The sequence below is a fragment of the Thamnophis sirtalis genome, unplaced genomic scaffold (genome assembly GCF_051295495.1).
Source record: "Thamnophis sirtalis isolate CommonGarterSnake01/CBP01778 unplaced genomic scaffold, rThaSir2_p1.2 scaffold_16, whole genome shotgun sequence".
Taxonomy (NCBI): Eukaryota; Metazoa; Chordata; class Lepidosauria; order Squamata; family Natricidae; genus Thamnophis; species Thamnophis sirtalis.
Window position 1 is genome coordinate 3004495 of NW_028261396.1, and position 25895 is coordinate 3030389.

Genomic DNA, 25895 nt, shown 5'->3' on the forward strand with positions numbered 1-25895 from the left:
TATCCTCAAAAATGCTGTGGGACTGAATGAAAATATATTATTTTCTTGTAGAGCAGTGATGTAGGCTAAAGTGTATAACATAAGTTCTTGTAATAATTTCGATAAATGATATTAGCATTTAAAATATTTAAACCATCTTGTTTTAGCTGTAATATATTTTGGGAGCCGAAGAGAAGGAGAAAATTGGAATTGGGCATGGGTGCTTAGCACAAGATTGGCAAGACATATTGGCTACATGGAATTACTTCTTAAACTCATGTTTGTGAACCCACCTGAACTGCCGGAGCAAACCACTAAAGCCTTACCCGTCAGGTTAGAACCATCGATAATACTGTTTTGTTACAGAGAATGGCTTTTAAAAGGTTTAATGTTGTAAGACCTTTATTATGGCCCAGATTTGCTAGAAATACTGATCTGCAATCTTTAAAGGAATGTTATCTGATACTCTTTTAAAATGGAATGAATGAATGAATTTATCATTTCTTTAATAATCAAATAATACATTAAAATGAAAACCATGAAAGCTCAGCAATTTTAAAATGTTCTAATAAAACAAAAAAACTTAATTTGTACCAATCAGTAACAAATCTGCAATTATTTGTTGTTTAAGGTTTCTCTTTACAGATTACAATAGATTGTCCAGTGTAGGTGGAGAAACCTCAATGGCTGAAATGATTGCCACCCTTTCAGATGCCTGTGAGAGAGAATTTGGGTTTTTAGCAACACGTCTTTTTCGAGTGTTCAAAACTGAAGAAACTCAAGGTATGTGTGAAGTTGTTGAATTGAGGTTTTTTTGTTTTTCAGTGATAGCAGCACATTCCCCACCCCACACCCCAAAGCACATTTTTATTTATGATTCAGTCAATATGAAGCGATGAAGGTATTGGATTAGGATTAGGAAGCCCCAGGCTCAAGCCAACCTTGGTTATGGAAATTTATTTGGTGTTTTTGGTCCATTCAGTGCCACCAGATTCACGAGTCTGCTGCTAAACACTTTTGTGAATTGCCTTGAGCTCTTGTAAGCAAATGCAGAATATAAATCTAAGAAAACAAATATTGATGCACAGTGTTGTTTCATGTTAAAATGTGAAACTAGGACATATAAGTAATGGTTACTCTGCTTAAAATCCTAAATGACCTAGAGCCAATAGCAATAGCAGTTAGACTTATATACCGCTTCATAGGGCTTTCAGCCCTCTCTAAGCAGTTTACAGAGTCAGCATATTGCCCCCAACAACAATCCGGGTCCTCATTTTACCCACCTCGGAAGGATGGAAGGCTGAGTCAACCCTGAGCCGGTGAGATTTGAACAGCCGAACTGCAGTCAGCTGAAGTAGCCTGCAATGCTGCACTCTAACCACTGCGCCACCTCGGCTCTGTCCAAGTGGGAAACAGAGTTGCAAAATTTCCATGACTTAAAGGGGATGGGATCTTACATCCTTTAAGCAAAAGGAATACAGAATGTTGTGTAGATATAAGGACTCTAGAAAATGTTAAAGTAAGAATTTCTTGGGCTTTACAAGGGCAACAGGAGAGTTTCACTTAAAATTATCCTAACTTTAATGAGCTTCACTTTTTAGGCAACCAGAATTAGGCCTTTTCTTCTATCATATCCAACTTACAGAATACATGGATAAAATTCAACCCCTGTTTTTTTCTGTTTTCAAGAAAGCATTTAAACCTTTTTATTTAGCCATTGTTTTTAATTTGATTAACAATAATGATCAATTGTTTTGTGAGTTTTTAATTTCTTTGTAGTTAGTTGACTTGGGTGCTTAGTAAGCAAGAAGGCGGAATATAAATGATGTAAAATGTATGTGTTTGAAGTTATAAATCATGTATTTACCAATTGCTGCTTTTTCTCCTAGGTAAAAAGAAATGGAAAAAAACTTGCTGTCTCCCATCTTTCGTTATCTTCCTCTTTATTCTGAGCTGCATTGTTGCTGGGATAACTCTTATAGCCTATTTCAAAGTGAATCCTGAAAACATGACCGTGAATGCTATTTTGATTTCATTTTTATGCGTTGTGGGTTTGAGCTTTATCTTGAACTGTCGCACATGGTGGCAAGTGATGGACTCCATCTTAAACTCACAGAGAAAACGGCTTCACAGTGCTGCGTCAAAACTACACAAACTGAAGAGTGAGGGGTTTATGAAAGTACGTATTATATCATGTAGAGTTTTGAATTATGTGAGTTTTGTTTAAGGAGCTGCAGAACATAACAATTTAGGTATGAAATGTTCCAGAGAATAGCAGAACATTTGGTTTCCCTCTAGATCAGTGTTTCTCAACCTTGGCGACTTTAAGTCCTGTGGACTTCAACTCCCAGAATCCCCCAGCCAGCACAGCTGTGCTGGCTGGGGGATTCTGGGAGTTGAAGTCCACAGGACTTAAAGTCGCCAAGGTTGAGAAACACTGCTCTAGATTATGCTGTTAGGACAATAAGGTAGTTGTCCAGAAATAAATACCCCAAACTGGAAGTGGTTTAAAGCATTCTGCATATATTTTTTTCTAAAGGAAACAGGCCCATTTCAGAGGCAGACTACTCTCAAGCAGAGGCAGGCAGACAAACAGTTCTGGTTTGAAGGATTCAGTTTTGGAAACCCGTCACAAGCTTTCCTGGAATGGAAGGGGAATGGAATGTTCTAAGGCTGTCTGGAATGTTCCTGAATCAGTTTTGCAGTTTCTGAATTTAATTTAACTTGTAATTGATCATGAAGACTCATAAAAATAAAGCATTTTATTAATAAGATCAGGGATCCCCAACCCTGGGCCACAGATCAGTACTGGTTCATGTTAATGGCCTTTAGGAACCAGGCTGCACAGCTGGTGGTGAAGCAGCAGATGAGTGAGCGAAACTGAAACCCCCCCCCCCCCCCCGGTGGTAAAATTGTCTTCCATGAAATTGATCCTGGTTCAAAAAAGGTTGGGGACCGCAGAAGTAGAAAACTAAACATTATGAGTAAAATGACTCAAAAGATTTTGCTACTTTAAATACTGGGGGGGGGAAAGCTATATCTATGGCATTTAAATTAGAAGTTTGCCTCTTTTAACATGTTTGTAGGATTGATGTTAAGATTACTGTATTTTTATTTTTGTAGGTTCTTAAATGTGAAGTGGAGCTGATGGCAAAAATGGCAAAAACTATAGATAGCTTTACTCAGAATCAAACCAGGCTTGTAGTAATTATTGATGGATTGGATGCCTGTGAACAGGATAAAGTTTTACAGATGCTTGATACAGTGAGTGGTTAATTGATTTGCCTTTCTAATATGATTATGAGGCAAGACATTGGAGATGTAATAATTTGCTTTAATTCATGCAGCCAATTATTTTTTTCTTAAATCAGTGGAACAAATTATAGCTACTTATTTCACTGCTTTCACTGAGATTTGCAGCTCAATCCTGTGCATGTTTGTGTTGGAAACCTCTCAATAAATTAAGTGGACTTATTCCTAAGTAGAAATTTATAAAATTAATTATAAACACAAAAACATGCTAATTTTAACATGATAGTCAATGTAGTGATCATGGATTAGTGGAGGCACTCCTGTTTCTCACTCCATGCCACAGTGCTTTGAGCCATTTCTTAAGCCATCTCAGGAACAATATGGAGACTGCATTTAGCTCAAGGAAAGCTTCATTGTCCAGGCAGTCTGTTGGGCATAATGAAAACTCTATTTCACATATATTGCCTGCCAGACATTTTATGTCTTAAGAAATATTTAAATGTTTACAGTGGTAGGCAAAATGCATGAGTTGTGATATATACTAGTTATAATATATGTAATCAGAAGAAAACAGCAATGGAACATATTTTCCATCCCAAAGTACTACATAATAATTGTGCCCTGAACTAGTTGTGATCCTCTCTCCCTCCCTCCCTCCCTCCCTCCCTCCCTCCCTCCCTCCCTCCCTCCCTCCCCCCGTTTAATTAATTTTCTTTCCTTTTCACAGGTCCGAGTCCTTTTTTCTAAAGGTCCATTTATTGCCATTTTTGCTAGTGATCCCCATATCATCATCAAGGCAATTAATCAGAATCTGAACAGTGTACTAAGAGACTCAAATATAAATGGACATGATTACATGAGGAATATAGTTCATTTACCTGTATTTCTTAATAGTCGTGGACTCAGTGGTGCTAAAAAGATGATGCTAGTTGCAACCACGAATGGAGATGTTCCATATACAGATAGTTCAGGTATGGTAGCAAAATTATAAATAAGAAATAAGATTATTAGTGTTAGCTAGATAGACAGAGAGAGGGAGGGAGTGGAAAGAGAGCGAGAGTTAGAGAGAGAGAATGTGCATATGCAGTAGATTTATTTTCACTGGTAGTTTTTAATTTTGCTGTATTTTTATATTGCTTTGAGCATTTTATGAATAAAAAGTCAGAATTAAAAAAGGTGCTAATAACCTATAGTATATTAGAATTGCATTTTAATCAGAAAATATTTTTAGGATTTCACGACGACATTGATCGAAGAATTTCACAGAATAGCCTGGGAGATGTGACTAAGCTTGGAAGTAAAACAGCTCTCAATAGAAGGGTAAGAAATTGGCAGTCGTGGAAGAAAAATCATTGAATATGTTCTACCAAACAGTTGTCCAATAGGTTTTAAGTGGGATTTGCTGGATCTAATTTAGATGGGATGGAAACCCTTCAAGCTATGTGTTTCTACAGATTTGGCACGCAAGTGAGGAAATGGAATCTCTTGCAACTTTATTGACAACTTTTACTTTCTTCTGGGTAGAAAAAAAAAAGATAGGCTTCTGTATGGATGCAAATTACTACTTGAAAGTGATCCTTGGGATCTTAATCTGACTTGACGCGATATTATTTAATACATTTCTATGCTGCATTGCAGGTGAGCTTCTGATAAGGCAAATTCCAATCAAAACATTTGGGGTAAATTATATATTATTTAATTACATAGAGCTCCAGTAATAAGTTTAATAACATTTGAGAAGTAATGAAAAGGTTTAAAGCAGTGTTTCTCAACCTTGGCCACTTGAAGATGTCTGGACTTCAACTCCCAGAATTCCCCAGCCAGCATTCGCTGGCTGGGGAATTCTGGGAGTTGAAGTCCAGACATCTTCAAGTGGCCAAGGTTGAGAAACACTGCTTTAAAGGGATTCTGAGATTTAAAAAAAAATCCATATTCCTGGCACACTGTATCTGAAAATATTATAACCACACCACTTTTTTTAAAAAATATTAGGATACCTACAGAAGAAGGCAAATGCAGCGTACCATTACACGTCAGATGTCTTTTGATCTGACCAAGCTACTGGTTACAGAAGACTGGTTCAGTGATATTAGCCCACAGACAATGAGGCGATTGCTTAATATTGTTTCTGTGACAGGTATGTTTACTTATCAGTGCCAAACATTTATAATCTTGGTCTTCATGCTGAAAGCAGTTTGCCAGTGTAGTATTGGGGAATAAGCATATAATTTGTTTCTAATCTTTTGCACTCTAATTGCTTATTTGTACCCCCTGACTATCATTAAGTGTTGTACCTTATGATTCTTGACGTATGTTATCTTGTTTTTTTAAGTACACTGAGAGCATCTGCACCAGACAAATGCCTTGTGTGCCCAATCACAGTTGGCCAATAAAGAATTGAATTGAATTCTATTCTATTCTCTGTAATGAAATTAAGAAATATTAAAAATCACATGAATTTGGAGCTATTCATGTGACAGTTTAAAATTAGAAATGTGCAAACAATACTTCTGTCTTACAAACTTTCCAAAGTATGGTAGCATTGTCGTAGCAGAATATACTTTTGTTTAAAGAGTACACTTCTACAAAGAGTAATTTGGTGTAATTGTTCCTTAGTTAAGAATAAGGAATCAATTCAATTCTTATCAATTGAAATCAGCTGAAAACAACACAGAATTCTTATGGATTTTTTATTTGTTGGACAAACAGCCTCTTAAATTATTGCGAAAATAACCTAGATAATAATTACTCCTTTCGGTAAATGAAAGTTATTTATGGAATAAATAAAAGCTCACTTCATTTAAAGAAAGAGGAGGATAATTGTCCCTTTCTTCTGGATTCTCTGCACATCTGTCCTTTCAGAAGGATATCAGGCTGCAGTAGAGGGTATGTATATGCTCAAAAAGAATACCTTCTCCCTTTCCCGATGAAACTATTCCATTAGTGAAAGCATGGATCTGAATGAAAAAGTATCAGGTATAAAACGCAACATTTGGAGATTGCATTAAACTTTAGAAACAATATGCGAAATATTTATTTCCTCATTTTTAAAATGTTTGGATTGTTAAACAAACCCATTAGATTTATAGTTCAAGGATATAGTTGGGTCGACAAATCTCTGTTATGAAATTTCAATAATTAGATTGTTAATGATTATGAGTAATGTAAAATAAAATTCCTTATTGATACTCACAGTCAATCATATATTTGTGCTAAAATACTGTGATTTTGGTATGTTAGAATACAGTTAATTCAGAAGAGCATATAATGACTTAGAAGCTGTGATTCTTCTTAGGAAATTTTGTACTAAGCTGACATTATTTTTTAAACCGTGTTGCTAAGCATATAACTTTTTCAACTCTATAGGACGTTTATTGAGAGCTAATCAGATCACTTTCAACTGGGATAGGCTGGCAAGCTGGATCAACTTGACAGAGCAATGGCCTTACAGAACATCCTGGCTTATATTGTATTTGGAAGAAACAGAAGGTGTTCCAGATCAACTAACTTTAAAAACAATCTATGAGAGGTAAGTGTTGTTTTAACTGTAAAATCTGTTAGGAATAGTTAGGAAGCCAACATTTAACAGTAACAATTGTCTCTACTGGCTAATCCAAATAGGGAGATCCACTTTGGCATAATGATAAAGGTGCTGGCCTAGAAACTAGGAGTTCTAGCCCCTCTTTAGGCTCTGAAGCTGGCTGGGAGACTTTCAGCCAGTCTCTCTCTCAGCCCAACTCACCTTGTCATTGTGGAGAAACTAGAAGGAGGAAGGAGTATTAACAATGTTCCCTACCTTGAGTTACTTATAATGTAATAAATGAGGGACTAAAATAAAATAAAAATGAAGTGAAGCTAAGATTTAATCCAAATGTATGTTTGGTCAAGATGAAAACAGCAGCATTATGTTTTTTTAAATGCTCTTGGAAAGTGGGCCAGAAATCAAGCATCCTGGAAAAAGTATTACATAGTTGTTTAATGTCAAAATTGTGTGCCTTAGTCTAGTAACTTTCTAAGTCTTAGAATTTGCTTAACAAATGTCCAACAATTCAGATCCAGAATTATTTTAATTTCTTTTAAACTGTGTTATGTGTCGTTATTCAGTCACTAAGTCATATACAATTCTTCGTGGGTCATAGCATGCCAACCCCTAACCCATCCCCACCCCCCCGGTCTTCCATTGTGTCCCAGAGTTTGCCCAGATTCATGTTCATGGTTCTGATAACACTATTTAACAATCTCATCCTCTGCTGTCCTCTTCTCCTTTGGCCCTCAATCTTTCCCAACATCAGCGTCTTCTCCAATGAGTTTTCTCTTCTCAAGTAGTGACCGTAGAATTTGAGCTTCAGCTTCAGCAGATGTCCTTCCAAAGAACAGTCAGGGTTAATTTGCTTTAGGATTGACTGACTTGTGTTATGTGTTAAGAATATAAAAAGGTAGCCATGCTGGTTAAAACTAAGGTTTATTTGGCTCATTTTATCAGAAGAACCTCACACTGGTATAAGAGAACCTTCCAAGCTCTATTACCTAGGTAGGAAGTGGTATTAAAAAAGAATATTGCTACTGAGATTAATGTGTAAAATCAGGCTGATAGCCACCAATACCTGGACCTCATAAAATGTTGCCCAGATTGGCAACTCTTATTAAGTCTTTCAATTATTACTTTTTGGAGCTCTTTCTTTGTTGTCATTAGTCAATTTCACTGATTGACTAGATTTTGGTGTAGTAGGAAAGAAAGAATATTGTTTATTCATTTTCTTCAAATTGTGTATATATAATTTTACACACTTTGATTGTCTCCACTTAGCTTTAAGGCTCACATTTTATTTTTTTCCCCTGCCAGATAAATTGTTTTAAGTCTCTGTGTCCCTTTTTGCACTTTTTCTTTTGAGGAACACAAAGATTGGAAAATGAATACTGTGATGTTTATGGAAAATAAGAAATTGTTAATCCATTAATGAAAGAAGCTGTCATATTTCCAAATTAAATGTTTTAACATAATTTAGCATGACTCTAAACTGGCAAAGCTTGAAAAATGCCTGTTAAAGTTTATACAGCTAGACAGATAGATTCTTATATCTAGTCCAACTTTATTAAAATTGATCAGGTAATTTCTTCTTGATTTATGTACTCAAAATTAATTTTTATTTGGCTCAAGTGAGTTATGGGTTAACATGAGTTTTCTAACTGGTGTTTTTAAATTATTTTGGTGACCGTTCTTTTTCTTGAGATATCTTTGGATGGCGATATCTTTGGATGGAGCTTGTTTCTTTTCTCTAGCAGAGGTAACAAAAATGTTGACAGGTTAAGAAAATAATAATGTTGTAGATGTGGCAATTACAGAACTATTAAAACAGGGTTCCCAAAATGCAACAAATAGTATTTGCATTTTTATGGTATGAATCTACCACATTGCTTTCATTTCGGGAAACTCATTTTTGAGAAGATTTATTTTAATACAATACAATCCTATTCATATCTGTTCAAAAGATTCCACTGAGTTGAAAGAAACTTATCTTAAAATAAATATGAATAATGAATATCCCATGTATCTTTTAAAAACTGTTTCCTTCTTCCAGTAGATGGCACTGCTATAATTGGTTATTTTTATTAAGAAGACTGATGTAATACTGTTACAAGTTTGATAGAAAATGTATGGTTAATTTCAGATCTCAAACTTTAAAAAAATAATTTTGTTGTTTTTTAAATATTTGAATAGTTTTGTTAATCCATTTCAAACAAAAATACATAAAATAAAAATGAACAGTCACGGAAGAGGAAGGAAAAATGCATATTACATAAACAAAAAAAAATAAGAGTCTGGAACCGGAATTCTATTCCAAGTTCACCTGATTTGTAAGTCTTTAAAATAGAAAAGTTAAACTTCCAATATTCCCCGAGCCTGTGCATTTGTCTCCCAAAGAGGGCAATAATATGACATTTTCTGATTTAACAGAAAAGATACAATTTTCTCAAAATTGCTAAATCACTTCTCTGAAATACAATCCTTTATATATGGAATTGTAATATTTCCCCTCTCCAGCAGTTAATGTATAATTCGGTTCAATATGTGTACCTTTAAAAACAGTTTACTCAGCAATTCTGTGAACCTATTGTATTCTTTTCCCAAAAGAGGTAAAAAGAACATAGCATAACATACGCGTAAGGGTGCTTTTGCATTTTTCGCAACACCAACACAAACAATGATCAGTCCATTCTTTACAAAGCATCAAGAAGGTGTCATGTAGATATGAAAAACAATATTTTGATAGATTAATTTCAGCTTTAAATCACAGATCATAAACTTAGTATTCTTCAAAACTTGACTCCGTTGGCTTGAAAAGACTGGAGTTTCCAATTCTTGATTATAAGCTTCTTGTATATTTGTTACAGATATTTTAAGCCGTTCATTTACCATTTCTCTTTTTGACAGAAGAAAAAAATGGTTCGGATTGAATTTTTCAGTATTCATAATATATCAGATATTTTAGAAGCTGTTAAGGCATCAGGTCCATATTGAGCCAACAAAACATGGCTATATGTCCATTGTTCAAAAGAAAATTATATTTGCAGAGACTCAAAAAATATTCATTAAATAAAAACTGATAGGTTTAATTTTCATTGAGAATCTTAAACACAGTCCAAGTTATGTGTTATCTGTAGGAAAGTTGGAAACACTAATTTAATGCAAGTAAACTTTGTATTTAAAACTTATGAATATTTAAATGACCAAATACAATAATGACAAATTCCTTTCCTCCCCCTATAACAATCGTTACAATAAAATGTTGATTCTAAAATATAAGCTAGCAATATTTCTGAAAATCTGGAAGATCAGAAAAGAGAGATTCTAGGTATGATACCTCCTCAAATAAATTTTCTGAAAAGGATGTTGTGGAGCAGATGCGTCAAACATGCGGGCCATGGGCTGGATCCAACTTGCGATAGGTCCAGAGTTGTCCCGCGAGGCTGTCCTGGAGATGGCCAGGGACCGGCCCATGCTGTCCGCGCCCCGTCCCACCCCAGCCACGCCCACCCTATCATCTATAATGACCAGGCCACGCCCGCCCCAGCCCCCCAAGAGCAAACAAAATCCTGATACTGCCCGCAATGGGATTGAGTTTGACACCCCTGTTGTAGAGGGTTACCTTTATGGTTTAGAATTTATAAATAATTAAAAATATTGATGCTGACGGAGATGTCTTGTGCAGTTGCAGTGTCACAACTCAAGGAAACTACACATTGAAAATCCTAAACCAAAGGTGAACCAAGTAAATTTACAATTTGTGGAACATTCTGGACTGTTTACTTTTTCTGCGTTAGATTCAAAGAGCAGGCTGTCTGTGGCACTCTGTACAGCTGAGTGCTTACTGATGTCCAATTGTTACATTAGAAGATTTGTCAGTTTTGAGATAACTTGAGGCATGTGATTTAGTTAACAGATGGCTAATGCGTTAATTTTATGTTGCTGGATTAGTATGGCTTTTGTTACCCATCATATTTCATGAACAGCTAGGAATATATGAGACACTATTTCATTTACCAAACATTTAAATGTCATCTACATTTATCTGCATGACATTTAAGGTTTTGAGATTCTGAGCATTGGAAGCAGTTGGTGTTTTCATGTTTTCATTTCACAGATTTTTATTTTATTTATTTATGTTCTGCCTTTTATCCAAGAAACTGTGGTAGAATATATTCCCATGTTAGTGGTTAGGCTGAGAGATAAAAGTTTGGCTCAGTGTTACCCAATAAGCTTCATGGTTGACTAAGAATTTGATTGTAGCTCCAAAGATCTATTCTAATGTTGTAACAATAGCACCATATTTGGAAAACAAAAAGTACAAACATAGTTTGGGATATAGCGCTTCGGGAAATTATCAGGTTAATGCCTAATTAAAGTTTTGTATTTGCATTATTTCTGTTTGTAACAATCTGAATTTGGTACTGGAATCTTCAGTTATTTTTCTCTTTATCAGTATAAGTGAAATAATAGAAGTCCAAATTGATGAATTTAGGGCTAAGCCAAAATTGAGGAAGGAGCTGTTTATGAGCCCACCTTTTGACCCTTATGAAATGAATATTTTTATCCGATTTCTTTCTTTTCATAAAAAGCTTGAAGTTCTCTGAAAATGTTCTGCCCAGCCCCACTGATACAGTGACACTTGTGTTAAATATGAAACACAAAGTTGTCCTTGGCTTCTTAATAACATCACATAATTAAACCTTAGGGGACATCACTATTCTTGATGTTGAAACAAAGACCCACTCAAAGTAATCCAGATTGAACAATTATATTTCTGAGAAATGGTTGATTTTAATTAGATTTCTGAGAAGGTGTTGATTTCTTGAAAACACTGCTTTCACAATAACAATATATTCATTAAGAAGTTTGGTGCAACCTTACGATGTTTTGCCATGTAATTTATCAAGAAAATGCAATGACTTCACAGGAACATTTCTATTACAAAACGATTATATTAAAATGTTTTGATTTGTGATTTTCTCTTTTATTCTGAAAGCTTGCTCCTGAAAGACAGGATACATATGTAGGGGTGTGTGTGGGTGCGTGTGGGTGCGTGTATACTCAAAAGCGGCATTTGCTGTTTTTATATATGTTCCTTATGCTCTGTTAGCTATTGAATAAGGTTTTAAATTGCAATATTTCTAATTCATTTTGATCCTCTTGTTTTATTATAATTCGAAAAGGGATTGCACTAATAAGGGATAGTTTAAATATATAATTTTCATTAAATATGAATCAGTACAAAGCCAGAAAATTTTTTACCACCAGATTTAAAGTTCATTTTTCCATAAAAACCTCATTTATTTTTACAGTAATTTGAGGATACATATCTGTGCCTTATTCATCTGTAAAAAAGAATGTTGGTTCTTGGTGTTTAGTGAAAGTTGCTTTTGTTAAATAATTTTCTAAATTGTTCAACTTTTAACAAATGACACTGGATACTAACATTAGAAAGCAATTTCATCTAATTAAGTAGATCCTTATATAAACTATTGGAACATTAAGATGACAAACTGTTCATTTAGGGTTACTTTAATTGGGACAATTATTGTAATTTTGCTGCAATTATGTGTTCAGTTAAAAGCTTTTGTCCCAGATTTTTTTTGCTGTTGTTGTTAATGTTGTTAAAGCTGAAATGAAAATGTAAGTATTTTTCTTTATTTTTTGCAGTGTTGTATTTAGAAATGTAATAATTATGCATTCTATATAAACTGTTTTTTAAAAAGATTTTTAGCATGCCTTTTAAAAAAGAGGGCATGTGGACAAGATACTGTATATCATGAGTTGCTTTCCAGTAGATGGTAGTAGTGGCTTTTCTATTTTTTTAGATAACTTAATTGGTTTCCTGTTTAACTGTTGATGGGAAAGTGCATAAATTTTATTAAAATAATTTTGATACAATTTAAACAATGTGGACAGAACCAAAACTGGTTGGAGTTTCTGATTATTTACATAATTTCAATTGAGAAAAATTCTTCACTCTCAGGGACAATTATTTTAGGAGTAGGGAGATGTAATGTTTATTTATATGTGCCATATTTTATAACCTGATGTAAAACCCAAGGGGAATTTTTTTTCCTTATTTTTTTTGCTCCTTGTCTTCCAGTTACTTTACAGCTTATAATAAAAGTATAGTTCCAACTATATGTACGGTTCAGTGAAAAACTGTTCATCTTTTGCATTTTCTGAATTTTGCATGTCTTTCCCATCGAATGTTTCAGAGCTTTGAGTTCTCGTGAGATATAAAGCGACTCTTGAGTTAGATGCTTGCTTCCATTTAATCTCATAAAAAAGTAATCCAATCATGCAGCGTGCCACTGTGGGAAAATAATCGTCTCTTAGTTTCAGTAACTGTTTATACCACCTTTAACTGCAGCCAAATACTTCCTGACTTCTCCTAATTGTAATATCAGTTTCTCACATTGGTGATCAGTCTCTAACAAATTTGATTCTTTCCTCCATGATGAACGGCATCAACTCCGTGATAGGAAAAGGTTTTTTCCCCTGAACGGCTTATTTCAGTTCTCGCGGCAGCATTTCTGCGGGGTTTAAGCCTTAATTTTGTTTCTTGTGACCATCAAGTCACATTGTACTACTTTCTCCTGGTTTAAAAATAGAAGGCGTCTCGCTGCTTTTATTTAAAACACTGGTTCGCTGTCCCATTTGTGATGTTGAAATTCTACTTGTGTCTGAAAATTGAGACACTGATATTTGGATGTATACTTTTTAATTAGTCAGCTTCTTTTTTTGTTCATCACAGTCTCTTCCTCAACTAGATCCAACACATCCAGTTTTCATTAATTGCTTAATTTAGCCACCAGAGAGAAAATGCATGTGTGTATGTATATGGAATACAATGCAAAGCAACACAACGCAAAGCAACACAACACAATACAATACAATACAGAAGGGCTATTTTATTCTTTCTTCTTTTTATATTCTAGTATTTTTAGTGGTATGACATGTCTTACATTAATTCCTACCTTGCAGATATTCTGATAACTATCTAATTTACTTAATTTTTGTGCCACATTGCATTTACTGAATTTTAAAAATTGATTTTAGCATCAATAATACTTTTTTCTGAACAGTGTAGCACAAGATGCATTTTACTTATTTTATTTCAGAATATCGTTAGCTTTTTTCTTTTGGTCTACTGATATCTAGTTTCTTACCTTGCAATAACTAGCATTCTTAATTTATCCATGGTTTTAGACCTGTTCTTTTATTTTCCAATATTTGATAATTGACCATAGAATTTCTTTAACCATTATGGAAACTGCACCAGAGGACTATCCTCAATTAAATTTACTTGTAATTCCATGTTTGCCTACAGTGAGCTTGTTTTACCTGTCAAAGGTATCAAGATATTTCAAGGCTTTTTGGTAGGTTTTTTTGCAGGTTGTAGTGTGCATTTGATGTGATGGAATATATCCATAACCATCCAATAATTGGTCTATAGGTAGGGCATTATAAAAATAGCAATAGCACTTAGTTATATATCGCTTCACAGTGCTTTACAGCCCTCTCTAAGTGGTTTACAGAGTCAGCATATTGCCTCCAACAATCTTGGCCTTCATTTTACCCAGCTCAGAAGGATGGAAGGCTGAGTCAACCTTGAGTCAATTATCTTGGATAATTTAGACAGTTTTCAGACACAGCATACTAGTTCAGCTTGTATGAAGTTCGTAATTTTCTTCTATTCTTATTTTTTTATTCTCAGACGTTTGAGGTTGGTAGACACTTAAGTAGATCAGTTGCATTCATTCATGAAGATTCACTGCCTGGAGCAACAATATCAAGTATTTGAATTACATATAGCCATTGGTAGTGTTCCAGCTGAGTCCGTGGTTTTTCTCTCCCCCCCCCCCCCCAATCTCATAGGATCTTGCAAGACCCTAAAAATTGCAGGGCCACAAGTATGTCATTTTTCGGGCTCCTCTGTGCTATGCCTGCACATGACATACCTTGCCCATTCATATTTTCATTTATGTGCTACTTTGATGAGATCATTAAAGTTTTGGGATGAATTGTGGGGGTTTGTACTCACTTTTCTATGATGCACTTCGTTACCTGAAACATTACCTTCAATGTTCTTAGGTATAATCATAGATCAATAGCAATAGCAATAGCAATAGCAATAGCAGTAGACTTATATACCGCTTCATAGGCCTTTCAGGCCTCTCTAAGCGGTTTACAGAGAGTCAGCATATTGCCCCCAACAATCTGGGTCCTCATTTTACCCACCTCGGAAGGATGGAAGGCTGAGTCAACCCTGAGCCGGTGAGATTTGAACCGCTGACCTGCTGATCTAGCAGTAGCCTGCAGTGCTGCATTTAACCACTGCGCCACCTTGGCTCCTAAGGTGTTATTATGGTGTTAAAGATGTCAGTGGTTGCTTGGTAGTTTTCATGAGTTGGGAGGATTGGTGTTATGTGATTAATGCCACTTTCCTTGTATTGTGAGGCCTTTGGGGTAGGCCAAGTCAAGAAATAGACACTCTAGGAATCCTAGGAATGCTGCTTTGCGGTTGTAGGGTATATTAGTAGACTCTTGAAAGCTTATTCAGATTTCATTGTTCCCCGTATATTAAACAAAACCAAAGTAGAGTTATGTTGAGTTTCTTTCTCGTGTTTTCTTCAAGCCTGGTCTGGATAATCTCCTCTCCAAGTCCTCCTTAATGGTTCTTTCCTTTCTCCCTTAACAGCTTACTCATATCTTCCCAAGGTCAACTCTAAATCCTCTTATAAGTAGTCTCTTGGTTACTCATGGTACTCTTTTTTTCAGAAGTGGCCTTTAAAAAAGACAACAACAAAAGTTCATAATTTACATTAATATCTTTTAGCAGAATAGCTTAATGTATTAAGCTCAAAAGGTTAGCATAGAGATTTTGATGTATAAACTATCCGTAGGCTATTGGCTTCTGAACAGAAGCATTGTTTGACATACGCAGAACACTATTCACATTCAGTTTTAAGCAGAGCTGGCATTAAAATTCAGCTAATTTGCTTCATGTGACTTCTCAGCTGTGGTTTTTCATTTAAAGTCTTTAGCTCCTTTTCTTTTTGGAGTCTTGTTTGACAAAAATCAGATGGTTGACATATTTAACTCTTTGTTCTCTGACTTAATTATATTTGTACTAATTTTAGGTACTGATTGCATAGATGATATAGTTTTTTTTTACTCCGTTTATAGGTTCAATTTATAGATAACTTGGTTTTCACATGTATAGTTGTTTATAATTTCAAATACAATTTCTAAAATATCAGGGCAGAAAAACAAGAATTCTGAAATGAACTTCTTCATCAGATTTAAAACATACCATATATGTGTAAATTGTATTAGATAAGGCTTCCTAATCTGGAACTTTCTTTGCTTTCTTTAGAATTTCAAAGAATATTCCAACAACTAAAGATGTTGAACCTTTACTAGAAATTGATGGTGATATTCGAAATTTTGAAGTATTTTTGTCATCACGAACTCCAGTCCTTGTATCACGGGATGTAAAAACATTTTTACCATGTACAGTAAATCTTGATCCCAAACTGCGAGAAATTATTGCAGGTAACATATCACCAATTAATTACACAATAAATGATTTTACTATTACCAAAGAATCACCCCTTTGTCTGAGTTCTCCAAAACTTAGTGAAATATATCAGAGCAAATCTTTATGCAATCATTATTTACAATTACCGTATTTTCACAACTATAAGCCGCACTAAAAATCCTAAAATTTGATCCAAAACCGGCAGTGCGGCTTATAACCCGGTGCGCTTTATATGTGGAAAAAGATCTCCCAGCTGCTTTCGGGGCTTCCTGGAGTGCCAAGAACCTTCGTGCTCTCCTCCGCTCCTCGCGACTGCAATAGATGTTCAGAAGCGGCTTTTGGGGCTAATGGGGATTGGATTTCCAGCTCGATAGCCCCTGCCGCTTCTGGACGTCTATTGCAGTTGTGAGGAGCCGAGGAGAGTGTGGAGAAAGCGCGAAGGTTCTTGGCGCTCCAGGAAGCCCCGAAAGCAGCTGGGAGAGGCGCACGGCTTGGTTTATCCTCCCTGTACGTCGCAGCAGCAGCCCCAAGCGCACCGATCTCTGTGTTTTTCGCATCGGGGCATGCTCTTGCAGCACACCCCGATGCGAAAAACACTGAGATCGGTGAGTTTGGGGCTGCTACTGCGACATCCAGGGAGGAGAAACCAAACCGCGCGCCTCCCCCAGCTGCTTTCGGGGCTTCCTGGAGCGCCAAGAACCTTCGCGCTCTCCTCGCGACTGCAACAGATGTCCAGAAGCGTCGGGAAACGTGCGGCTTATAACCCGGTGCGCTTTATATGTGGAAAAAGTTTGAAAAATTAACATTAATTGATACTGCGGCTTATAATCCGGTGCGGCTTTTGGTCGTGAAAATACGATATCCTTCCAATAATTAATGATATAGGTATCTTACATTTTGGTTGTCCTCTTGGCTCCTATTACTGACTATTTACTTTGGAGAGATGCTTTGTGAAGCAATTGAGAGCTCATACTTGCAACGATCTGCATGGTATTTATTAAACAATAAAATAAAAAGAGCATGTATCTATTTATACCTACAAACTGTTAACTGTAATTTTTCAGGACTTCTATCATTTAGCTTTAGTTTTCTATTTTAAAAATTGAATGCAATAAATTTGATTTCAGATTAATCCATTCGTTCACTTTGTGTTTATTAGTTGATTCAGTTGTAACTGCTCTGACAATTATACTAGTGCATTGAATATTTCAGATGTCCGGGCTGCAAGAGACCAAATTAATATTGCAGCAATTCAATATCCTGCGATGCCAATACAAGAAGCAGCACCCAGAGCATCAACAGTATTTAGTCAGCCATCGTCAGCCTGCTCTTCAACCCATTCTTTTAATGGACCTTTCAACGGAGGAGTTGTATCACCACAACCCCATAGTAGCTACTACAGTGGAATGACAGGACCTCAGCATCCATTTTATAACAGAGTAAGAAACAATGGCAGTTTAAAATCTGCACTATTTTATTTAGTTTGGGTGCCGTATCTGATTAGAAATCATACATCTTAGCAGAAGAAAGGTAGTAATGATAGCTTTCTACTGATTGTATTTGGTAAATAGTGTCAGTGCAAGTGTGTGTAGAAATTAATATTTTTATATTATCAATAGGTGTTTAAATGAACAAAAGTTTTAAGATTTGCAGATTTATTATCCCTGCAGAAAAGGAGTCCTCTTTATCTTAAAGTCAAGCATAGGTTAAAATGATAATTTAAACTGCCCATGTATATAATTATAGACTCCTGGTACTTTTTAAAATGTCATTAGCTTTCTCAAAAGCTTAGCATGTTGTCTGTGTAATACATTAAAACATTTTTGAAAAATGGATTGAACAAAGTTATTATTTTGAACAATTCAACTGTTTGATTAAAATGAACTAAACATTACTAAACATATATATATATATATATATATATATATATATATATATATATATATATAACTGTCCGTTCACTCTTTTCAAGGTGTAAACAGTCAGACTAAGAAGTCTCTATAGCTTTTTGTTTTATCTGACAGTAATAATCTTTTGGGAGTACCATATATTACGTTTCAAATTATGAGATGATATATTTCTTTTTCAGTAACTGGCAATAATTCTGGTTTTTAATTTCATTTTGATTAATTGAAGGGCTTCCTGGATTGATTGTTTATTCTCTGAAAAGTTGTATGCACAGACAAAATGCTTATTTGCATTTCAACACTGAGATGCAGTGAATATATGAAAATTTATTTTTTTATTCTAAAGGAATCTAATTCAACGTCTAATGCACTCTAAAATTAAACTTGCAGTCTTGTAGAACATACTGAGAGATGATATCAATAGCATCACACTTTTAAATTCAGAAATTTTACTATGTCAGTCCAAATTCAAATAATAATTTTCAAGACAGGTTAATTTTTAAAGAGGTATACAATGTTGAATTTTTATCTAATAAGGAATGAGATACAGTTCTAAAATTGGTATAAAAATTAAACATAAATTACTTCATGGATTCTCACTTTTATAAAGAACTTCTGAAATGATTCCAAAATACGTAACCATGGTTTCAGATTTGCTTATAGAGATAATGCTACTATTGGAAAGCTACAGAAGTCATTTACATTACTATCTTACTTTTTAGGAGTTCTAAACTGTATTAAAAGTTTTCCATTGAAGCTATGTACATGTTATCATTCATTATAAAAATGTTTCATTTTAATGTTTGTCTGTCATATGAAACTTTCCTGTTGATTTCAAGTGGGGTAGGTAACTATTTAGTTATTTCACATTTTAATCATTTCAAGATATGACTGCCTAATGACCCAAGGAACTAAACCTTTATGTTTTACATTTTTAAATTAGCATTTGTTGAATTAAGTTCTTTTGATTTTTGTAATGGTCCCTTTTTGTTACATGTTTCTTTCCATAGCCATTCTTTGCCCCATATGTTTACATGCCAAGGTATTACCCTGGCAATTCTCATCTCACCTCCCGTCCATCACTAAAACCGACTTTGTCCAGGGAACAAAGCATTGGTCTAGTAAGTATCTTGTAAAGAAAATGAACATATTAATTTACATGATAAGATGAGTAAGTAATACAAGAATAGATATGTTTAATTATGGCACATGTATACCTAAACTATATTTTCTTTAGAAGTATTATTGGAACCCTTAAAATAAAAGTTAGTTAAGGCAGCGCAATGTATCTTGTTCCACTTTTAAAACATTTGTATATTAGGCTTCACTTGCTATATTAAAATTGATGTATTTCTAACATAAGAAAAGAAAGACTTACCTTTAAGTTAGTTTAAGTAAATTAGTAACTGTAAAGACTAACAATTGAGTAAAAAATTGTATATTACATTTAAAATCAGATAGTGAAGTTTACATTTAGTTTGATTCTGATTTTATATCAGGTTAAAAATGGAGACTTACAAACATTTTTATAATTGCGCCATACTTTGGTACATTTAAAATCTTTTAACAGCAACTTAACTCATCAGCCTATCCCTATCCCTGGCAAGTCTCTAAAATTATTAAATAAGGTCAGGCCTGAATAGTGCTACTTGGAAGGAAGATCCCTAGGACATCCCAGAAATGTAGATTACTTTAGAGATTAAAAACATCCCAGAAGAAAACAGTTACCCCAATACTATTGACAAGTTGCAATTCAAGGAAGTAATGAGGAGTCAAGCAAAATTCAGAACAGATTTTTCCTTATCTTCATAGGAATTCATATTGAATCAACTGATGTTCAGAAAGAAATAAGAAACATTAGGAAAAATAATTATTGTAGAGTGAAATTATACAGAGACGTTTATACTTTATTATAAAATGAATCGAAATCAGAGATAATCGCCTCAGGGCTTGAGGGCCACAGGCGACAGACATGTTTTTTGGGGAAACATGTTCTTCCTAACAAGGACATGATATTTTGATCATATGTGTCCCTTCTTCTTCACTTATTTATAGACAAATAGTAGTTTGAACAAAACAAGATATAATAGAAAGTTGTGGTTTATTGTTAAACTAAAAAGTTAAATGGAGAATTGATATGAATATAGGAAAGAGAGAGGAAGAAAATACAAACAAATAAAATGATCAATATAGCTGCTCTATTTTAAACCCTGGCTTAAAAATATTCTGCGTACGGAATGATACATTCTTTGATACATCTTCATCCATTGTTTATTTTTATTTTTGCGTGTGTGTTTGTGTGTGTGTCAACATTTTGTCCAAATCATAATGGTTTGTTGTTGTTGTTAGGATATTATCAAGGAGGATGTTGATGAGTGGCTATCGATACCCACAGAGCCCTCAATGGTAAAAGTGTAGTCATGTGGTGTGTGGAACTGTAGCATCTCGTTGCTTCCTCAACAATAATGAATTTGCTTTAATTATAACTTGCTGATCACTAACTGCATCAGTGGCTTGATGGACAAATAGTATAGATGAAGACTAATAAGCATAGTTTGTGAGTGAATTGGCTAATATCCTGCTTATAGAATATATTATTTACATTTTCCATGCTGCCTTTCAGTAGTCTGCCAAAAACAGTTATTTTTAATAATATAAAGCGTGTTACATCTTCATTAGTAAGTGTTTTTTTCGGTTCATGAAACACATTTGATATATTTAAATTTATGTTGTCAAACAATTTGTATATTGCTGAGTCTCTAACACTCTGGGTAGTTTACACTTACCATGACACGCCATCATACCGTAAAGTAAAATTGTGTTAGCTGTTCAGTTCTGTAGAAGTGATTAGCTGATGCCTTCTCCAAATGATTTGGTCAAATAAAACCTGTGCTTTTTCAGTTACACCCATGAAGTTGCTGCAGTTGACAAAACCATAAAGCTAATTTTAGGGAGCAGTGATGATAGAATATACTCCTACTGAGTTTGCACAGAAGTCTGGCTTCACATATTTACACTACTGTCACACTGATTTACAAGTGTTTCCATAGGTTATATTAAACATGAGACTTACTTCCCACATGTCCATCTTTTCTAAAAAAAAAAGATGTATATATTAATTTGAAATTTCTTCTTTGTAGCTGTTCGTAACTACATCCTTGACATTACCTGCAAAATGGTTGACCATCCTTTTATTGATTTTAGCCTATGTTTTTTTTAAAAAAAACATGATTTTGATTTTATAGTCCTACGTTAAATATTCCTGTTATAAAAAGAAAGTTAGTCTTTTACTACTTGCAAACACTTCAGAGAAAATGATTATATCCTGTTATAGTCCCCCTCTACTATGCTCCCTGCAATGCAGTTTATGAGTCTCTCTTGGATTGTTTGCCAATACGTTTCAAAGACAGATCCAGTCTGTACCATCTCCTGGTTTGCCTACGGTTCATTTGACAGCAGATTTTACCTATGTTTGGTCTCGTTCATAGACTGCTGCATTTCCGGGACTCTTACGATCAAGTAACAAAAAAATTAGGATTATAGCAATAGCAATAGCAGTTAGACTTATATACCGCTTCATAGGGCTTTCAGCCTTCTCTAAGCGGTTTACAGAGTCAGCATATTGCCCCCACAGTCTGGGTCCTCATTTCACCCACCTCGGAAGGATGGAAGGCTGAGTCAACCTTGAGCCGGTGAGATTTGAACAGCTGAACTGCAGATAACAGTCAGCTGAAGTGGCCTGCAGTACTGCACCCTAACCACTGCGCCACCTCGGCTCTTTTTATCATGCTTTTACTATACTACATTTTAATACATTTATATCTGCACGGAAGGTCATGCTACTGCAGAGTCAAGCATTAAACAGATGGGCATCACACACATTTCTATGTATACTGTAGTGACATATGGCCTTATTGCTGTAAGTATAATGTAAGGCAGTTCATTTCTATTGAGAAGAGGCCCACCTCTTAGATGAACTCATAGTGCTGAAAGAAATGTACTATGAATTGTATTCTTTAATATTTTAATCCAAGTGATCTAACATTTGATCTAAGCCTTTTGCTCCAAATGATAATTTGACAAAATGTGAGTAAATTCATTTGTCTGCTTTTTGAAGGAAGCATGGAATTTTATTTAAATTTGTAAGCCATTATTAATGGGTTTTGAACGTGTATAGGGAATAGATTTTAAATAACCTGAAATATGTGCTTGAAAGTCCTAGGTTCCTTTGAGGGATCCTTGGTGCTCCCTGAATTTGTCTTTTTTCTTGCAGATGTTCATTACCCAAATAGATAACCTCTTCAGTGCTACTCTAGCATTGATGACTTACTTAGTTTGGATAAGGAGCCGAGGTGGCGCAGTGGTTAGGGGTGCAGTACTGCAGGCCACTTCAGCTGACTGTTATCTGCAGTTCAGCAGTTCAAATCTCACCGGCTCAAGGTTGACTCAGCCTTCCATCCTTCCGAGGTGGGTGAAATGAGGACCCAGACTGTGGGGGCAATATGCTCACTCTGTAAACCGCTTAGAGGGGGCTGAAAGCCCTATGAAGCGGTATATAAGTCGAACTATTGCTACTGCTATAATGAAGTGTCTTCAAGAAAATTACCAAGGTCAGGGAACATCAAGGACTCCTCATTTCAACCCTGAGCTACAAATATTGTCCTTTATTGCTAGTTTCCTTTGTTACTGCAAAACCATATAGCTTATCAATGTTGGTAACAGGAAACTGGAATAAATCAGGTTTATTATATATGATTCTCCTATATTTTCTCTTTAGAAAAAGGATGTTGATATCTAATTTTATTATCAAAATGGGGGGAGAAAAAAACAAAAATGAAGGCAGGAGTGCCTAAAAAGATTAGCACTGTGTGAAAGTAAGCATTTATTCAGTATTAGAAATTACGTTTCTGAAGTAGAAACACAATAAAATAGACATGGTATTATCTTTTTGGTTTATTTTCATTGTGCATGTAACACACAAAACGTTTTGTTATAACAACTCCTGCAAAAATGATTGTTTGGAATAATAAGCTGAATCACTAGGAGCCATATTGCCTCCCTTTGCCTTCAACTAAGATGCAGCTTGTGCATAAACTCTTCAAAACAGTCTATTTCTATAATAAATAATAATAATGGGAAAAGCATAGCCGCTGTGACATATTATGCTACATGAACTGCATTGCATGCTTGCAATATGAACTCAGCCATTTAAAATGTATATATAACATGAAAAGTTAAATGTTTCTGGAACTATACTGTATTTACATGAAAGTTGCTAAATTTAAAATGACCACCCTCATAAAAGGAAAAAGAGACGGATAGATATACACAATAAAAATTGTGTTCATTGCCCATCTTCCTACCTTGTCAACATGAGTTTCAGCAGAAACCAATCCTGGAAATTCCCTCCCATCTCCCAGATATTTGCCTAAGCATATGTACATGTACATATGTGGTTATGTATCAGCCAGAAGCCATTTTCTAAAAAAGGGCAGGATCAGGGCAAAAATGTAATTGAATTTATAACTACAAATTACAATTAATTTCCTGTAAAGTACATTTTAGACAGGTTCTTTATTACATTCATTAACCTGTCCATTAAACACACTGCCTGTAAAAGAAAACAATCCCATTTATAAAATTACTTGGTTCTTCATTTTCATATTTCAGTCATTCTTACACCAAGAAGGGGGAGGGGGGTGAGAATGCATTACATCTCCTTTGTTAGCGTTAGGAAGAGAAGGGAAGGAAAGTGGAAGTAATGCAAGAGAAAGTACCACACTGATGCCAATGTGGTAGTGAAAAGAGGAAACCTATTTTAGAGAAGTAATATTGGTAGTCCTCACCTTACGTCTACCACTGAGCCTAACTTCTGTTGAGTTTTGTCCCATTTTACGACTTTTCTTGCCGCAAGTTAAGTTAGTTAAGTTAGTAACACAGTTGGTTAAGTGAATCTGGATTCCCCATTGACTGTGTGTCAGAAAATCACAAAAGGGGGTCACGTGACCCCCTCAACTGTCATAAATATGAGGCAGTTGTCAAGCATCCAAATATAAATCAGATGACCATGGGGATGCTGCAATGGTCACATTTGTGTGAAAAATGGTCGTAGGTCACTTTTTTCAGTGCCATTGTAACTTTGATCAGTACTTAAGTGAACTGTTGTAAGTTTTTTTTATATAAAGTTTTTTATTTTTTTCATTTTCATAACATACAATCCAGTGGTGGGATTCAAAGAATTTAACAACCAGTTCTTTGCCCTAATGAACAGCTGGGTAGGCAGGGCTCGGTGATCATGTGACCGGGTGGGGGTGGCCAACACAACATCACTCACGTCGATGGGTGCTTCACCTCAGCTTTTACAATGTAATAAGGGTTAACCAGAGAGGCAGTTTCTGTAAGCAGGGGAATAAAAATTAGGCTAGAAACAACACCAGAATGTTTCCTTCCTACCTTCCTTACACAATTAGTCCTGTAAAGTGGAAAAAAAACAAAATGAGATTTTTTCCAACAACCGGTTCTCTGAACTACTTAGAAAGTTAACAACCGGTTCTCCTGAATACGTGCGAACTGGCTGAATCCCACCACTGATACAATCACATGTATACTATTTCATAGCCAACATCGTTATTGTATTATTAAATGTTTACATCAATTCACTGTTGTAAGTTGAAGGTTATATGTAGAATGTGGGAATGAACTTGGGAGACAGGACGAAGAGACGGCAGTCAAGAGACTAGAAAGATAAAAGGCAGCTTAGCCTGCAGCAGGAATATGGGTGGGGCAAGCAGGTAGGAAGGAACCTTGTCTAGTTTTTTGGGCTGTAAAGAGAAGGTGGGGGGGGGATGTACTTCAGACTTGCAAGTTTCTGTTAATGTAACCTTACAATAAAGTAGGATTAGCTCATTTGGCTGTATTTCCTACCTGCTCAATCTCACGAGGCTGGCATCAATCTTGTACATCTGAAAACAGATTTATTCCTCCCTCTTTCTGGGTCCCTTTTCTTGGGCTATAAAGAGCCACTTGCCCCCTCTCTTCCCACTTCCTGCAGGATAAGTTGCCTATTATCTAACTATTCCTTTGGCTGCCTCTTTTTCTCCTATCTTCCGAGTCATTCTCACATTCCATTAACTGGCATTAAAAAAATGGATGATAATTACTTTTAAAAGACTGCTCCCAAACCAGTGACTAATCTTAATTTTAAAGCTATGTTTGCATGTTTGGTTAAATTATTAAAACCTGCTCATTGCTTTGATTTCAATTGTTCCTTCTATTCTTATCAGCCAACGGATCTGCTGTAGTAAGTTTTTGAAATATTTTGGTAGCCTTACGTATAGTCCCCCCAATTACATCAGACCTTTTACTCCAGCAAGACACTATACCACAGAAAACTAATAGGATATTAACTAGGGATATCAAGATATTAATTTTTAGTTGAATTCTTATCTACATAAAAGGACTTATGACTTTTTACCTTATTTTGAACATCAAGTGAGACAACACAAACTCTTTTTGAAAACCCAACAATTTTCATAGAGCACGGGACCCAAAATTATCTTGGATATAGTCTATGAGGATCTACTTATATATGTTGTTCTTGGATCGGGGCATTTTAATTAGAATACATTCATTTTTAGCAGGTGCTTCTTACCACTTCAAAGAGGAAATTTAAATAACC

At 35.2% G+C, this 25895-nt stretch overlaps 1 protein-coding gene across 5 annotated transcripts in view; it reads left to right on the forward strand.

Moving 5' to 3' along the window:
• The window catches only part of KIDINS220 (kinase D interacting substrate 220), a 64690-nt gene that overhangs the window by 28743 nt on the left and 10052 nt on the right, over positions 1-25895 (forward strand). For 3 of the 5 annotated variants that reach the window (XM_087702754.1, XM_087702758.1, XM_087702753.1), the window contains exons 15-26: positions 147-312; positions 611-762; positions 1869-2158; positions 3103-3243; positions 3959-4202; positions 4463-4551; positions 5224-5368; positions 6598-6760; positions 16146-16324; positions 17523-17749; positions 19228-19338; positions 20567-20623. In XM_087702754.1, coding sequence (XP_087558880.1) covers positions 147-312; positions 611-762; positions 1869-2158; positions 3103-3243; positions 3959-4202; positions 4463-4551; positions 5224-5368; positions 6598-6760; positions 16146-16324; positions 17523-17749; positions 19228-19338; positions 20567-20623 — 1964 coding nt within the window. The remainder of the gene's footprint in view (positions 1-146; positions 313-610; positions 763-1868; positions 2159-3102; positions 3244-3958; positions 4203-4462; positions 4552-5223; positions 5369-6597; positions 6761-16145; positions 16325-17522; positions 17750-19227; positions 19339-20566; positions 20624-25895) is intronic. The other 2 variants (XM_087702755.1, XM_087702756.1) reach the window with 2 other exon arrangements.